Below are 18029 nucleotides of genomic sequence, written 5' to 3' on the forward strand. Positions count from 1 at the left end.
GTGACTACAGATACCTCCTTATTGAACTTACACTTAAGCTTAATTTCTGCCTCATTCTGATGCTTACCTTGTTTCTCAGCAGGTGATCTTGACCATCTCTACATGGCTAAATGCATTGGGTTACTGCTATGTGATTATATGATGTTGGCATTAAGAAGCTGCTGAACCACTCAAAACACTATACTGCAGCAACATTACCTTTGCCACACATATTCACACAGCACTTTATTCTGTACTTGCATGCTTCATCTACCTTGCATTTACACCTGCAGCCAACTGAGAATCACCAGTTGACATATTTTTGTAATTCAGGAGGAAACCAGAGTAATTGGACAAATCCCACCCAAGCACAGGAAGAGTATGCAAAGTCTGCTCAGGAAGCCCTAGAAATCTGGAAGGGATTGGGCATCCATAAATCCAACTGGCATCTCTCATACATCATAGCCACAGACTGGAGGTAAAAGATGGGTTGGTCTGAAATGTCAAATAAAAAAAACAAACCAAAAACTCCCCAACTTAGTTGGTCAGCAGCATCTCCCCCTATTACAAAAATAAGTGATTATACAAAAGTGAATGAGAGACTTGATCTATCACCCACAGTAAACGTCCTGCTAATGAGATCTGGTTTCCATCTGTAGTTTTAGGACTTGTTAGGTTGTTCATCCTGTAGATTAGAGTCCTTTTCAGACAGAAAAAAGACAAGAAAGCAGTGTATACTTTAGAGCTTTGCCTGTGGGTTACAAGTTTTTGGTTTCCCAGTCAGAGCTCACCCTAATTCGTCAGATCTGTTTAAATCAAAATTTGAACATCATGCACAATTTCTTGCAATTGCATTGAGCACCATGTTTCCTTGAAATGGTACACAAATGGTTTTGAGGTCCATTTTAAATGTAACCCAACCAGCAGCATGCTGTATTAACAAGAAAGTGCAGTAAGTGGTTCAGCTTCCATAGATAAAGGCAATACAACATACATGCACCTCTTTTGGTAAGTCAGACTTTCTTAAAGAAAGAACCCTTCTTAAACAGTGATGCTGACCCTATTTGTGCTGTTTACCCACATACCATTTGTATATTTGGAAAAAGCAGAGGAAGACAAAGAGAAAAAAACCCCCACAATCAGCTCACAAAAGTCACAACTTTATTGCACCTTTTCAGTTAGCTATTACGAGGTAAGAGCTACTTTCATTATGAAAGCTCTCTTCTCTGGTCAGAAAAGGTGGTGCAAAATATGGAACCATCAATGCAAACATGTGGACTGTCCATTCACGCCAGTAAATGTTCATCTGCCAGTCCACTTCACAGCTATCCTTTGGAAATGACACTGCCCCTCTTGTACTGTACACATTACAGTGACATAAGGAAGGACTTGCATGAAAAACAAATGTCTCTCTTACACACAACTGAACAAACACACTTGTAGATAAATTCTCAACACCCACCGACTACTCTGAGTATTTAGTAGCACAGTAAAGATCTTCTTTAAATTACATATTTATAACATTAAAACCTATGCTTTTTATAGCCAATTCAAGGCAACATCTCTAGAATGAAAAGAAATGCGTGGGTAAATCTTTACAGCGTTGTCGGGGTGGGGGAAACACTGGTAGCACAAGATGGACTGTACAATCTACACTGGCAAAGCATTTGTTTATTTAACTTTAGTTTCTCTACACATCTGTGCCCAAACTGGTGCAAGATGATTAGATGGATTCCACACCTGATATATTTTGTATAAAACAGTTGTTTATAGGATGTACAGGATGCAACGAGGCGGCTTAGGTCCAGGGATGACTCCTACATGAAATGGGGTCTGATCAAGGGTGGAGATGGGAATACAGGAGGTTCTGGGTTCCTGAGTCTCAGCCCAGTTTCTAGACGGCGAGCATGACTGTCAGAAAAATTGCATAGAGGTATAAGATACAAGGGGACAAGAAGATCTCATCATGTAGTTATCGCATCATAACACAGTGCCAGAAGTATAAAATGTAACCCTTTAATTGCAGTATAGTGGTGAAGGAGTTTTTTTCCTTCTTTACAGAAAACAAAAACATGTTTCCAAACTGAGCTTCTCTAAATGAAGAACTGATGAGATGAGCTACATAGTTGGATAGCTGCACAGTAGAAAATTAACTGCGCCAACGAGAGTTCCTCCAGAAACGCCGGCCTCAACGACGCACACAACAATTGCACCGAGCTGTAAGAAAACAATAACTCATGAATAAAAAATAAAACTAACAGCATCCGATGCGTTTCCTCCATATCGATGACACCGAGCATTCCTTTGTATTATTAATGTATTAACATTAAAGCTGAACTTGGTAAGGAAGGGAAAAATCACGTGTGTAACAAGAACTGCGCAACTACAAACGACCCTTCATTTAAAATGGGTTTTGAACCAGTTTAGGCATGCGTAATGAGGAAACAGTGGCTATTTTAAACCTCAATTTTACCAACAATATGCAGGCAAAACTCGGTCCTTAAAAAGAAGCAGTGTGGTACAGACACTAGAGTACAAAATAAAATCCCAACTTATGAGAAAAAAATAATAATAACATAAAAATATTTAAGAAATCTAAAACAAGAATAATGAATGAGTCCAGCTTTGTTATTTGACATAGAATAATTTCATTTTTTGTTAAAAAAGTCACTTTTTTTGCTCAGATTGCGTTTTCAGCGCAGTTTTCAGCGAGGCCAATGAGTCACAGCCTACCTTTCACAATTACGGTAAAGCTTTTTGTATTTCAAGGTAGCACATTTTCAGGGAAATAATCGGGGCTCAAAGGACACAAATCTAGCGCGATATTGACGTGATGTTCGTGATGTAAGGATTTTCAATTAAATACTGAATGCATAGAAAACTTTAAGCTGCTCATGGCGGCATCTAAAGGGGAGATAGTGAAATTCAGCTGTCTGCTGAAAACAATATTTCACATTGATTAGTTTAAAAGTTGTGTTGGCAGACTGCTGATACAGTAATGTGTACTGCTTTTGGCACATATCTTATTCTTGAATATGGGGGATTAAACAAACAAAAGACAAAAGAAAAAAGAGAGAGAGAGAGAGGGAGAGAGAGAGATTGGGTAAATGAGTTTGGTAAGAAAAGTATTTTCTGTCTCAATTTCAAGTCAGCAAGACTTCAGCAGCAATCTGGACTCTCAGCGTCGGACTCCAAAAACTCTCTTCCCTCCGGGTGTTACAGACCACTTGTTCCGCCTGTCCTGAATCTTCTGGAACATGCTGCTGGCCCCTCTCCACTTCTCTCTTTTATACTGCTTTACTTTCTTCACCTGTTAATAAGAGGAAAAGGGGACAAAATTAAAATTAAATAATTGCATATCGTCTCGGAGAAGTATTTTAGTTGTTAATAATCAAAATACTAAACAGGAAAGCAGGGTAAAAACTGGCCATCATAGAGAGAAATAGGGGCGCTGTGTTGTTTAATAACAGAGATTACAACAACACATTTTTAGACAATCTTTCCAGGGATCGTACTTGATTGCACAATATACATGCAAAGTGTCACAAGTAACTGTTTAGGTCCCAAGAGCAACAACGTGTCTGAATCAGAATCAGAATACTTTATTGATCCCTGGGGGAAATTATTTTTTGTTACAGTGCTCCATTTTAAACCAACATTAAGACAAGACAGACAATACGCTAACTAAGAATAGTACAATAAAAAGTCTGGTTAGTGGCACTAAATTTGCCTGTGAAATGACAAATGTAACTTTGACCTCATGCACATTTTGAGTAAAGACCCATTAGGTGATCACTGTGTGCAAGTTTCACTGAAATCTAACTAATTCTAATGCAGCAGTACAGATTCTTGTGAACTGAACAGACAGACAATGACTTTTTTCATGTTGCATTTCACCCCTCACCTTTCCCCTGTCGAAGTCTTCATCCCACTCGTCGATCACAGTGTCACACCTGGCATCGCGGGCATCTTCAATGGCATCTCTGCTGACAGCAGAGACCTCACCATCCCAACTGAGGACTAGTGAAGACAAGACACTGACACCCTTTAGGGTCTTTAAAAACACATTTTCTTTAAAATTGCATTTAAAAACACAAATATGACTCTGCATCTCACCATTGGCTCCGTAGGCTTTATCCGACGCGTTCCTGAGCAGCTCTTCTACCACACTACTCGTCTTTTTCCCATCCCAAGCTACGGGTGCGGCGCGGGTCGAGCCATCCGATGTACTTCCATCAGCCGCTGGTGCCACGCTGCGCTTGTAGCCGTCCTTCACTTGGCTGTCCCACACTACCACTGTGGCTGGGAATTGAGAAAAAACAAAACAAAACAAAATCACAGAACTGTGATTAAATCTGACATTCTCAAAATGCAATGAGTCACACTCTGCACAAAAGTAGAATGACTGGTCACTCCACAGAAAGGCTGAAAGGCTGCAGAGGTGCAAAGTGATTTTGTCAAATGGCTCCAATCAAAATTTTACATTGACACTCCACAGGTAATCGATGTAATGTTAAGTTCTCGCTCACACACCTGTGCTTTCTTTGTTTATTCTGTCCTTCTCCATCGTTTTCTTTTTGTACGGGGGCTCCGATGCTTCAGTCTCAGCATCAGGACAATGCTTGCTCTCCTCCCACTGCTGCATCTCTTCTTTTAGCCTCTTCTTCACTTTTAATTTCTTTTTTACTTTTAATAAATCTCCTGTATCTTTCTGGCTCCCTGTGGGCTTCATCTCAGAACTGCTTCTGGGGAAAAAGCAGATGAGAGATCGAGGTAATGAAAGGCATATAGCAGAAGCAACTACTTTGTCTCACTCTTAACCCTTAAGGGTGAGAAGATCAAATATTTAATGAAAAAGAATCTTATTTCAAGTCCTTTATGAGAGTTATGAATAATGATAACACATTTAGAAAAGTTCTTGATTCCTAGAGTCAAGCCAGTAATGTAGACTTTCTGAGAGCTTTACACACGAACTCAACTTCAGGTGAAGAACAAACATAACCAGACTCGAACCAACCTTTCTGTTGTAGAGCGTGCAGACACTGTATCCTGCAGAGCGTCTCCTGACTGACCCACATTGTCTTTCTTTTTCTTCTTTTTCTTCTTCTTCAACACACAATCCGTTTCCTGCTTTTTCCGGTTTGACTCACACTGCGATGGAGTTGTAGCGGATAACTGAGGCTTTTTCTTAGACTCTTCTGCACTAGACTGAGGGGTCAGGCTCCACATGCCACTCTGACACCAGTCCTCCTCCTGGCTTGACGTGTCCAAATGAGACGAGACACACGCCCGCTCCTTCGCCTTCTCTCCGTCTTCGTCCAGCCGCTTTCGCTTCTTCTTTTTCCTCTTGCACCTCTTCTCGCCATCGGACTCTGCTGCAGTGCACTGTGTCTGTGGAGCTGGGGATGTGACTGGCTCTGGGACGCTCTCCACCTCAGAATGCCGCCGCTTCTTCTTCTTCTTTTTGTGTTTGACATTTTGAGCGGGAGGGTCGTCAAGGTCTGGTTCTTGAACCACTGAGTTGAGCTTGTTGGAAGACTTGGGACTCTTTGGGCCTGGACAGTGAAGACCGTTTGTTTTAGGAGGAAGGCTCACGCTTGGCTTTTGCAGTGTGGAGAAAAGGGACTGTTTCTGAGGACTCTGCAGTTTGAAGGATCCAGTTGAATGGGCTAAAGGTGATGATTGGACTTTACATGAATGGAATGGATCAGCTCTGGAAAAGAAATAAGGATCGTCTTTGTTTTTGGGTGTCAAAATTTGAATGGATACACTCACATTAAGAGTATACTGACCCCCTAAGTGGCAGAGGACTGTACAACTCAACCATGCCTAGTGTGAGTATTCGCAATACGAAACAGGTTTCCATATACATACCTGTGAGTGGGAGTGGGTGAGGCAAGGGTGAGGGAGTTAAGTTGATTTTGATGCATGGGGTCACTGGACGGCAAACGGGGCAGAACATCAATGCTGTTCGGACTCCGGCTGCGAGCCTGCAGTTATCGACATAAATAAAAACTTGGTGGTCTAAAGAAAATAGCCATGAGTGTGACAAAAATAAGGAAGAGAGTAAATAAAGGAAAAAAACAGGGTGATTAAAAGGATGATTGGGGGGGGGTGGAGAGAGGAAAACAAAGTAGAAAGGGTATGGCAGAGAAGAATTAGAAATGATTAGGAAAAAAGAACAAACTAAAGGAAAAGAAGACAAACTTTAAACAAGTGCTAACATGTGGTTGATTAGACGGTACACTGGAGAAATAAGACATTACATAAAAGGCATAAAACGTAACACAACACCACTCTTTAACTTGCCTGAATAAAAAAGACTAATTGAAATCAACGGTGCAATTTGTGACAGCAGGTGTGGCGTTACACGACAGGAAGCAGAATTATTATGAGTTTGTAGTAAGACAGGAAGTGAGGCAACTGCTGTGGATGGGGATGACGTTCACCTTCTTGGCCGACAGGGCAAGCTTCTTGGCAGGTGGAGGTGACATGGTGCTGGTGGCTTCAGATGTGATGTTGCCGAGAGCCGGGGGTTTAATTTTTGCCGTCTTCTGCTCCTCTGTGCTCTGAGAGCGCTCCACGCTCCTTGCTGGAGACGCCAGGCCGCTGGAGCCTTTCCGAGGAGTGGAGGGAGTCTCTCCTACTGGTGCACTTTTGGGACCAACGGAGTCCTGGTCCAGAGAGAGAAAACCACAGGTGGCGGTTATGCTTTTGTGAAGCTGCAGATCTGATCTTTTACATCAAACATGGCTTCTGAAATGTGAGAGAATCCTTGTTTTCATGCTACTGTAGACTGAATCTCTGTAGGAAAGCATGTTTCCCTAAAGAAATGCCACTGCTTTTCACAGCACTCAAATATTTTGAGTATTTTTTATTACCTGATGATCAAAATTAAAAATCCCTGTCAAGATTTCACCCTTAATGTAACATTTGTATTCATGCTTGTTGACTTTATACCGTACCTTTGACTCAGTGGTGTCAGCAGAGGAGGAGTCAGACAAAGACTTAAATGAGGTAGACGCTGCCATGCCTCTGCCTTCTCCACCTTGTTTTTTATCTCCCTCCGTTCTGCTGACCCCGTTGTTGGAAGGGGTCGGAGTGCTGCTGCGGGATGGCAGCTGGCTCTGCGAAGAGGGCTTCTTCACCTTCTTGAAAGGTTCCTCTATAACTGCGGGTCCACCCGGCAGCTTTGGCAGACCGTTGGAAGAGGATGTCCAGTTGGACAGTCGGGGCTGTGGCTGAGTGCTCACACCGTTCCTGGAAATGGGCAAACCCAAACCACCGTCCATCGACTGGATCTTGCGCAGCTGGGCTGGCTCAAGTTTCTATCAAGAAAACGAGGACTTTTCTTACATTTTTTATCCAGAATGTTAAAAGCTAGAAAGTTTAACACATACATTTACTATTTTACAAAAAGCCAAATATTTCTTATACCTTTTTCACCTGTGGGGAAGAGAGAGGCCCGTTCAAGTTGGACCTCTTTATCTGTTCCGATGGTGCCGTATTCTTCCCGGAATACAACATCCCCTGCTTGGTGGTCTGCCCATCTGCATTTTTCTTGGTTTCAGGTATCCTTTAACACACAAACACAGACTCTAGTTTGTTGGACTGCACATCCAGGAGGTACAGACATCTTTTTTGATCTCTTGCATCACTCGCTACCGTCTCACCTCAAGTAGAAAAGCACATAAGCCTGCTGGTTCAAGACCACTTTGATGTTACTTGAGTGCACCATTGAATCATTCATTTGGTACCATTGTCCATTGCTTGCCTGTGAGGATAAAAGAGGGAAGAAACATAAAATAAAGCCATTTTCCCTGTAAAGATAACTAAAGCTCTCAAATCTTAATCACTAGTTTAGCTGTGAAAGGGATTTGTTAACTTTTAGCTTTTAAAAAGGAACTGAGAGAAACCAATGTGACCCTGACTTTTGGTGAAGATCGATATTTGGCAAAAACTGGCAGCTATCTGTGTAAATGTGTTGTACTGGTATATTCGATGGATACAGCTTGTTATCCAGGTCTGCTATGGTAAGCTATTAACAATCCACTCTCTTGTCCACATATAGTCACTTCTGACTCCACAAAACTGACGTATTAATGGGAAGGTTTCACAACAAGCTTTCACAAACAGTGTAGAAAAGGAACTTTAAATTCAGATCGCTGACACCTAATTTGTCACCTTTCCCGATCGGAATCCACAAGACGGAGTGGAAGGATTTTTAAAGCCAATTTTCCTTCACGTTCCTGTCACACGCACACTAAAAAGATTGTTTATCTATACCGTCTTACCTTCACATAGCAGTAGTAGTGTCCAGCATGACAACTGTAGCCTGAATGCACCAGAACAGCATAGAGGCCGTACATGACAGGATCGCCTGAGCTCTGAGACATGTAAGGGCGGATGTTTAGAAATTCTGGGTAACCAACATCCTGAAAAAGAAGAAGAAAATGACAGAAAGGTGTGAGATATATAGAGGAATGAGGCAGTTTTGCTAAAAATCAGTCCGTGTCGTGAAAATTCTTTAACCTTTGTTATTTTTCCACCGCTGAAGTTTGCAAACCTCTTCAGTGAAAGGGTGAGTACGTTGGATGTTCGATGCACTGTGAAGCGCTTGGTGGCCGGCACTTTCTTTTTGCACCTGAAGAGGACGAAAAATAAAAATTATGACGACACTCTTTAATCTTTTTTTAATTTTAAGACCTTTTCCCCAAAAATTTTAAGATTTACACTCACCACTGACTTTGTTAGATACACTTGTTCAACTGCTTAATGTAAACATCTAGTCAGCCATTCACATGGTAACGACTAAATGCATTTAGGTACGTACACATGGTCACAACGACCTGCTGAAGTTGAAACTGTGCATCAGAATGGAGAAGAAAGGTGATTTAAATTACTTTGAACGTGGTTTGGCCCGTCTGCCATCAACAACCAGTCTATTTCGGAAACTACTGAGCTACTGCAGTTATACTGATCTGCATCACGGATGTGCTACCAACAAATCTGCAGCTGTGTGATGCCATCATGTCAATATGGCCCAAGAGGCACCTTGCTGAATACGTGCCACAAAGAATCAAAGCAGCTCTGAAGCCAAAATGGGGTCCAACCCAGTACTAACAAGGTGTACCTAATGAAGTGTCTGGTGAAAGTATTTTGAATCATTTCTGACTACATGAGAGGGGAACTTACTTGGCACACATGTAGGCATTCTCTCCACTTAAAACATCTGGTTTAACAAACAGTTCCAAGGCTCGCACTATGTTTGCTGCTTGCTAAAACAACACAACAGAAATTACGTTACCAAACTTTCCAAAGACAGAAACATGAACATTTCCATGAAAATAAACGTTATACAATAAGGAGATATCGTGCAACATACCCGAATCTCAACGGCGATATCCAGGTAAGGATCGTACGTATCTGAGACACTTTTACAAATAGAGCATTTTACTGAAAGGCAAAAAAAAACAAGTCTCACTCTTCTGACAGTACTTGTAAGTAAAATCTGTTGAAGCTGCAGCAACCTCAGTTCAATTTCCTGTAAACATGAAACTGTCAGGCACCTCAAACAACCTCATCTGACTATTAGAGCAAACTTTAAGGGGAAATTCCTTTTACATTTTAACTCGTTTCTATTTTTCCATTATAGAACAAGCGAAACTCTGTTCCTTAACCTCTCACTTTCAATATGAAAGTTAATCATAATGAATGTCTCTTTTAATAAGATTTAAATTAAATTTAAATTAGAATATTTGAGCAGTGGGTTCTTAAGTAAAACACAGAGATTGAATAGTTAAATAAATTTTGACAATGTAGTGTCTTTTTCTAAAAAAATAAATAAAATAATTACACAGGATACCTGCATCTTAAGCCAAGGTAAGATACACACATATGACACCTCTCTGTTTTCCATGCATGACTAAAAAGATTATATTAGCCTAATTTAGTATATTGAGTATTAACCTGCATCAAACCATTAAGACTTAATCTGAGCTGCGTGTTTATTCATCAGTCAATACCTCTTGACCTGAGGTAACCTCCAAAGATCTGGTGAACCAGTGTCGTGGCCTGGGTCTGCCTGTCAAGCCTAAAAACACAAAGACAAAAGTTATTCATGTAATGACTAATGACTAAACAAATATCATAAGAAGCATAAATCCTTACTTCGGATAGCCATTGAGACAGGCTTTCTGCATGGCATCGATGGTGTACCGCAAAAATTCATGGGCGTCCTCTTGACTACCAAAGCGAAAATGTCTTGCAATTTCTGTGGACGACAAAGAGCCTGTCAGATTTCATGCTTTACCAGAGTTACATTTTTCCTCTAGCCTCGCACTTACTGAGACAGGGAGGCTCAGAGAAAGGCGTCTCTCACTTTCCAACTTGTCAATAATGTTCCTTGTATTTGATAAAATGTTGATGAACTGCAATGACCCACAGGCTCATTAAAGAAATAGATCAACCACTGACTACCCAGATTATCTGACTGAGGTCACAGACATTTGTTACATATCGTGATTTCTGACAATAAGTGAAAGCAAAGCAAGAAACTGTAGAGGTTCATTAAAAATAAAAAAACCTAACAAAAAATTCATTTCTTATTTATAGCATGACAGCTTATCACTTATGGCCTGATAGACACCAAAGTAAACCATTAAAGGTCACAAATTGAAGTAATATTTTCATTATTAAATAACAGAAAAGTTATTGTTTTCCATAATTTTCTACAGAAATGTTTTTATTTATACACAAACAAAATGTAAAAACTGAATTTTGCTGTTAATTCAAAGATTTTTTTCTATTATTTTTTTTATTTTTGTTGTTGTTTTAATTACACGTCAAAGATCAGGAAGGAGTTACAAGTGCTTTTAATGTTTACAACTTTATTTCTTATAGACAAAGTCTAACAGCAATGCTTTTTACTTTCATTTACTACAGCAGCATTTCTTTACAATGCAGAAACATGAAGACTTAAGGAGAACACATCAGGTTTTTTTAAATGGTCATTAGGTGATTAACCGATTTGTCTGACCCACTGAGATTTAACTGAACTGGCCCACAACGTAAAATTAGGTTCTCTCTATAGTCTTCATAACAAGAATAACTGATTATAGTCATTTAACTATTAAAATATGACACGGCACATGTGCACACTTATAAAGTGAATGGCTAATACAGATAGTAGTGATGTACAACAATCAGTGAGCCGATTCATCGGCTCTCTCTCGGCACTCAAAGGAAATACATGCATGTCGAGGTAATATGATAAATACCACTCCTTTTATAGGCTGGCACTATACTCTTCCTACACTGGCAAACTGGACAGTACAAAACTCTAGCAGTCCTTTGTTTCTTCCTTTAGAAACTAGCACCTCCTGTCCTTTGTGTCCAGTCTCTTTAGCTACACTCCAGCCATCCAAGTTGTCATTTTCCCCAGGTTAACAGTCACACTTTTTTGTAACTATTATAGAAACAGGTTAGGTCAGCACATTCATTTCAAACAGTGGGCTGGCTGTTTCACTGTAACTACATAAAGGTCCTTTATCAGGAAATACAGTACACCCTGCAGCCAATCAAACTAGAGCTTTCACCCAGACCATGGCATAATGACCCAATAAACATGTTATGGTTACAGAGCGGCGTCTAATCTGCAGTAAGAGTCTCATAGTAGAGATAATGTACCCTACTGTTATTTCCTAATGGAAAACTGGATGAGCTATTAGAATGTGGTCATCAACATATTCCCAGCATAGCACCCCTGCACATTCACAACAATGAGTCACCCGAGAGTGGGGAAAAAGGAATATAATACATCAAGCACTAATGATCTATTCCAGGCACTTCCAGGAGAGGAGAGAGGCAACATCTTGAAGACGTTAAAGCTGTGGGCATTAATACTGGTGTGTCGTGTTTTTATTTTGTTTGTGAAACCTCAGCTGTGAGATCTGGTGGCAGTTCAGGAATCGGCAGCAGTAAGCTCTTTTGTTTTTGTGCAGTGATATGGCACTGTATTAATGGGCTTTAGAGTTGGACTAGAAATACCGAGGTTGATATTTCAATGTGTGCATTTAAACTGTTCCAGCATTAGCGGCACATTTTAAGCTACAGAGGAGGCCACTAGCTAAATCAATGTATAAAAAACCTGAACACACATACAGCGCATCCTGAGCTCTGATGGGGGGGAGAAAGCAGGTGGCCTGTACATTTTTGTGCTAAAGCCCGCAGTCACAAGGAGACAGAAAGGGCATTGGGAAAGGAGGGAGGCAGAGAAAATGAGGCACAGGAGGTGGAGACATGATTGCAGCATCACATAAGGAGGAAGCAGCCAGGTAGGGAGGGGACTAGGGTGCAATGAAACTACAGCACAGTAACTCGCCGTGTCAGGGCACTACTCACACCTCATCGCTACTGTCTACGTGGGATTCATTCACTAACTGCAGTCTCACTGCTCCACTTCTATACTGCAGTTACTGCCCATTGTTGTCATACGGGACACTGTTGCAACACATTACCCTTGAGAGTAGCCAACCAATAAATGTGACGTCTGAGATAAACCTAGAAGGCATAAACTGCTCAGGCACTGTTAAAGGAGGGCGATCTTACTTTTTAAGTCTCTGATGAAGGAGACGGGCTTAATGGCGTTGCCTGTGTTGGCGAAGGCTTGGATGATATGGTTCTGCATTACACAGATCATACAGAAGCCTGACTGGTGACCTGAACAACAAAGAGGAAGAGGAGTTACAAATAACATAAAAGTATAAGCAGGTGTTAGCATTAAATACAAAAACAATACCTTTAACTCAAATTTAAGGGGTTAAAAGGCATTCCACAAACCAGCTGCTGATATTACAATATGTTAATCTTTTATATAGAGTCTGTTTGAATGAGATGATCAAAACGAGTAAAAAAAAAACAAAAAAAAAAAAAAACGCTCCAAATAATAAATGTCTTGATGCATGCACAATCATCCAGGTAAGGAAATCCCTGGATGATTGGGAGCTCAAAATAAACTAGCTGAACCAAATGAAGCTACACTTCTTGTTTTTCCTTCTTCAGGCACACACAGGGATATAGGCCAGGTAAAAGTAATTCCCCAAACTGTGTGAGAAACTGTTAGTGTTTAAAATAAAAAAAATAAGTAAATAGGATAGTAAATCTACTCACAGACACGGCTGTGCTCCTTTGAGAGTAAGTAGTTGGCAAGTGGCGGCGTGTAGGTGAGACACTGCACTGTGGAATTGAGGAAGCAGGTGTTTCCAAGGTTATGGAGGCCGGCTCCCACCCTGTACACACGCTCCCACTTAAGGGTGATCTTGTTCCCCGGAAAGAGCATCTTCTGCGGAGCAGGGATCCCATCGCTCTGGCCCCCGACCACATTCTCTAAGACTAAAGAAGGGGTACAGGCAATTTTGTGGCATTAGCCGAGGACAGAACGCCAGAACTGAGCTTTCAGGGTAAGCATCAAAGAACAAAAGGTCAAACATGGAAAATGTCAGGCCATCAAATTCTGCTCAATTTTCAGTTCATTTTGAGAGCTTACCTTGCCTCTTAATTTGAGCAGGCTCTGCAGCTTTCTGTGCTGTAGCACCCTCAGTCCTAGGATTGAGGATCACATACTTGTTCTTTAGGCTGTCGAGCTGATAGGAGAACCCCTTGGTGGCAGGCTCAAACTCTATTTTCTGCAAAAGGACCTTCTTGGCAGAAGAGGCCAATAGCTTGTTGAGGTCACCCTCATCGCCTGTGTCCTTTCGGCCAGGTTTTAAAGCCTCCTTGAGTTTATCCACTATCGGCATTGTTGGAACATCACTGTGGGGACAAACAGATTGAGTGTCAGCATCACTTCTCAAGACTGCACAAAAAAATAAAAATAAAAATGTACCATTTCAATGATATCAATGACATGCCATCCTTTTTTTTTTTATATCTGCAAAAAATGCTCACACAAAATTACTTTGTTTCAGAGTTAAACATGAGCAAAATTAAACCTGCAAATACAAGTTAAATTGCTCTCATAGTTAATAAATTAAGCCCGTTTGTTTGCCCTCCAGTGGGCACCTCTCTAGGCACATTTTCTGACATCACCTTACAAGAGAGATAAGGACTGAGTGCTTCCAGCTGGGTCTTGGCAGCTGTCCCTGCAGTTATGCAAGGCATCAGATGTAACATAGGGTGGGGGAGTGTATGGGATAGGAGAGGGAGAGCATTTATGCTTACACATAAGGTGTGAGCAGCTGTAGTTAACTGCCAAATTACATTTATACAAGTCACATTTTGACCTAATCAAATTTTTTGTCATCCTCTCGACTCCAGTGAGTGCATAATCAGCAAAGCTGTAGCTCCTTAAATTTTGTCACAACAGTTAGAGATCTACAGTAACAAGTAATAACAGTAAACCTAAAAGTGTTTTCCATGTACTGTTTCTACACATAAAAAGCAGCTTAATGTACACAAAGACCATTTTAGTGTTGAGAACTGCTGCTTTACACCAGGCAGCTGTAAAGGAGCTCTGATTCAGGCTGCTAAACTAAACAGCTGATGAAGGGTGTTAGTCGATCAAGTTGACTGGCCGGCTGACTGCAGCGGGAAGAAATGAGGAGATCAAAGTCCAAAGGAAAGAGTGACACATTGTTTACACAGCTGATCATTGCAGTTAACAGAGAGCAACTCCAAACTACGGGAGCATTAGAGGGTCGGAGAGTAGGTGACCTGCAATCCCTCGAGTAACACATTCAACTATCAATCGCTGAACCTGTGACTTACTTTTTAAACTTACGAGTAAGCTATTATTACACAGCATAGCAACGCCATATTTTGATGGTGAGTGTGTAAAACATTCAATCTTCTCTCAGTTTACCCATACAAATGATACCGTCCCCCCCAGATAAAGACAACAAAACATCTAAGGAAAAAAAAACAAACAAACAGAAGCGAAGGCTACATCATAGAGACAATACAGCACTACGACTTACTCATCAGAGTAGGCAGTGACGTCATGAAGAGGGAAGGAGGGCCGAACATGCATTGTATGCACAAGGGCATGCTGACCTTCACGTGCTGCTGATACTGATACAACTAAGAAGCACAGAGCCCACAGGGAGAGGGAGCTAACTGCAGTGATGCAACCGTCCAAACAGGCAGCTCTGCTGATGCGCTGACCAAAACACGGATGTTTAATCCGATTGTGTCACATTACTGATAACACAGAAACTTTCTGACTGCTGTTTGGGATATGCTGGTTGCATAACTAACAAATGATGCTATTTAAGACACGGGTCATTTTAAGGTGAGTGAAGGTTTTCACAAACAGTGATAATCTGGGAATAATTACTTACACCGATGCTTAATTTGAGAAAAAAAAGAAAATCGATTACATCCAAAAATAAAACAAATACAATTCCTCGTCTTGTCAACTCAAGCTTACATCAAGCATAAAATTACACTGGTAAAGCTTTTTAATGTTAAGAGTACTTCAGATATCTTAAAGCCAACTTTAATAAGTTTTCACTTTATGTGGTAATTTATGTTAGCATGGCTTTGTTTTCTGTTCCACTTTCCATCAATGCCCTTTGCCTTTTTCGTTGTACATGTACCATGACAATAAAGGGCTATTCCATTCAATGAAGGAAGGGATGTACACAGGCAGACAGTCATTAAGCGTAAGGTCTTGTTAAGCCATTTTGCCTATGTAATCAATATGTAGTGCAATGTCAAACTAAACAATACGACTTAAAGCCTATTTACAGGGGTTTAAAAACTTATAACCTGGTTGTTTCCGATTTTAAAAGGTAATCCTCACACTGATATGAAAATATTTCATTCAATTTGTAGGAACACAACTGATATTGAACTTAAATTTAGATGTTTAGAAAACTGACTCGTAAAGGATAGATTGACTCCATATTGCACAGTGAAAGTTCGGAGAACCTCAGTTTGATCCTGAGAGTTCCTTCTGGGATTGCATCACGAAGGGCATCCTGTGTAAACATGCGGCGCGATCCTTTCCGAATAAGTGAGCAACCAAAACTAGCTTTTACTTTTGTAGGATAGATTGCAGCTGAATTAGTTTATTAAGTGCTTTTATGGACAGTCAATAGCAAATTATGTTAGCTACTAATATTTAAACAAAGAATAAAAAAAATAAAAAAAATGTAGAGACAGTGGGATTACTTTCAAGTACCCTCCAGTGAATACTTGCATTACCCAATACTGACTCTTTATTTGCATTTCGTAAACTATGCATACATAGATCGTGCACATATCCTGCCTAAACTACTGCTGGATGCAGGTGACTTCAAGGGCTACCAAAAATGTTGAATTATGACACAAAACAAACTATGAGAACATTTTAAAAAAAATGATTCTTTTTGAATATATAGGAGGCATATATATATATATATATATATATATATATATATATATATATATATGAGGCAATATATCATTAAAAAAGGGCATTTATTTACAAGGGGTCACCACAGCGGGTAGCTTTACATGTTTTATTTATTTATTGTCTTGTTGAGCCACAGAAGCTTTGGATAATTAACATTACTTACTCAGCATAATTTATCCCTGAAATAATTCATTCTCAACTACTACTCAAACGACAGAGGAAAAAAAAATCCATAAACTATTAAAACAAAACACCAGAATATGAAAACATGCATTCAGCCCTCACCTTCTCCCATATCTAAGTCACCCACCACCACTAGAGGAGCATTGGGCCATCCTATATGTTTTTAAAACTGAGGGTTCAGATCACTCTTACTCTTAGAACTTGCTGCAAAGGTTTGTCTAATGACACCAAAAAAAAACCCAAAACTGGACTACTCCAGGTTTAATATATAGATCTACAAAAAGCTACTCACTCGCTTCAACACACTCCCACAAGCACACTCAAAGTGTAGAGATTTCACTTCTTAAATCCCACAGCTTATTGTTTTGACCTGCTTATAAATCTACCTGGACGCATAATTTAAGCTAGTTTGAGGTCTTGTTTTTTCTAAAGGTCGTTAAGAGCTCCATGAAGTAGCCGGTGTAGCTGCTCACCTACTGGTCCCACCACTATGGGCCAATCACCAAAGCTTGAATGCTAGTTTGCTTATCTACAGCCGCAGCTAATCTCGCCCTGAACCGTTTAAAATTTATACAGGAAGCGTCGCTAAATATCGCAACTGCTCGATATTTAATCGTTTATCTGTCCCTGCTGTCGACTGATTCGTGTTCTGCTATTCAATCGTTTAACAGTGGAGCAACGCGGTTAGCAGCCAAGCTAGCTTAACGTGGCGAAAGCCAGCCAGCCTCCCTCAGTGCTGCAATGTGGTTAGCATCCCAGCACCCAGGTAGCTAACAAACCTCCCTAACCGCCACATCTCGCCTCTTAGCCCAACGACAGCACCACGTAAACAAGCAGCGAACAGATATTACACGAATACGCCTTTCCGTTCACTTACCTTTCACTCAACGGGACAAAATAATTTAAACTAGAAGCCTCTGCTTCCTCAGATGAAGCTCTTCAATCTAGTATTTTCGCCCATGCTGCATTATGAGAGGGCGATAGAAAAAAAAATGACTGACAGGAATCACGGACCAATCAGAGCACAGGTCACGCTGTAGCCGAAAGGTTCAGCCAATCGGCGCTTAACGTGACGTCGATCTGTCGGGAGAGGGCTACACGTGACTTCCAGCCAACGCTGTTTACCATTGATGCGCGATACCTGATTATGTTTTTATATAACAACAAAAACGCGCGGAAACATGGCAGGGCCTGAATCACACCGCTACTCATGCTCATGAAAATTCCCAGAGGAGGGCAACCCCCCCCCCCCCCCATTTTACATTTTTAATGATGCTTTTTCATTTGCTTTTCTTTCTAAGATTGCATTTCATTCGATTGTCATTGCAAAGACCAGCAGTGTTATCCTAAGAGTAGGACATTTTAATGTTAGAATAGTAACGCATTTAAAATCTACAGTGAAAAAGGATTGCATGCTGTGAAATGCTGAATGGACTCATGTTTGCTTGATCTGGGCACATGGATTGGCTCG

The 18029-nt window shown here is 40.7% G+C and overlaps 1 protein-coding gene across 2 annotated transcripts; it reads right to left on the reverse strand.

Moving 5' to 3' along the window:
- Positions 1 to 1118: 1118 nt before the first annotated feature.
- usp36 (ubiquitin specific peptidase 36) lies at positions 1119 to 17576 on the reverse strand. 2 transcript variants are annotated; one of them, XM_026164881.1, is made up of 20 exons: positions 17436 to 17576; positions 13526 to 13791; positions 13150 to 13371; positions 12589 to 12699; positions 10150 to 10252; positions 10005 to 10072; positions 9365 to 9435; positions 9175 to 9257; positions 8512 to 8623; positions 8274 to 8414; positions 7653 to 7753; positions 7417 to 7555; positions 6945 to 7307; positions 6429 to 6653; positions 5854 to 5969; positions 4997 to 5692; positions 4513 to 4721; positions 4096 to 4281; positions 3884 to 3999; positions 1119 to 3289 (listed from the first exon to the last, which is right to left on the reverse strand). In XM_026164881.1, the coding sequence occupies exons 2-20, from the start codon at positions 13776 to 13778 to the stop codon at positions 3158 to 3160; spliced, it is 3447 nt and encodes a 1148-aa protein (XP_026020666.1). In that variant the 5' UTR covers positions 13779 to 13791; positions 17436 to 17576; the 3' UTR covers positions 1119 to 3157. The 2 variants fall into 2 exon arrangements, with proteins under 2 accessions (XP_026020666.1, XP_026020665.1); XM_026164880.1 differs by having other exon boundaries at positions 4513 to 4724; positions 17436 to 17575.
- Between the last annotated feature and the right edge of the window lie 453 nt (positions 17577 to 18029).

This window comes from Astatotilapia calliptera, chromosome 4 (assembly GCF_900246225.1).
Source record: "Astatotilapia calliptera chromosome 4, fAstCal1.2, whole genome shotgun sequence".
NCBI classification, from domain to species: domain Eukaryota; kingdom Metazoa; phylum Chordata; class Actinopteri; order Cichliformes; family Cichlidae; genus Astatotilapia; species Astatotilapia calliptera.

Excerpts from the sequence above, each read along its gene's own strand:
- usp36 (XM_026164880.1), bottom strand. The coding sequence starts at position 13,778 with ATGCCGATAGTGGATAAACTCAAGGAGGCTTTAAAACCTGGCCGAAAG. Across the intron at positions 6,654-6,944 it reads CTGACACCACTGAGTCAAAG|GACTCCGTTGGTCCCAAAAG; the intron begins GTACGGTATAAA and ends TCTCTGGACCAG. Across the intron at positions 5,970-6,428 it reads TTGCCCTGTCGGCCAAGAAG|GCTCGCAGCCGGAGTCCGAA; the intron begins GTGAACGTCATC and ends CGATAACTGCAG.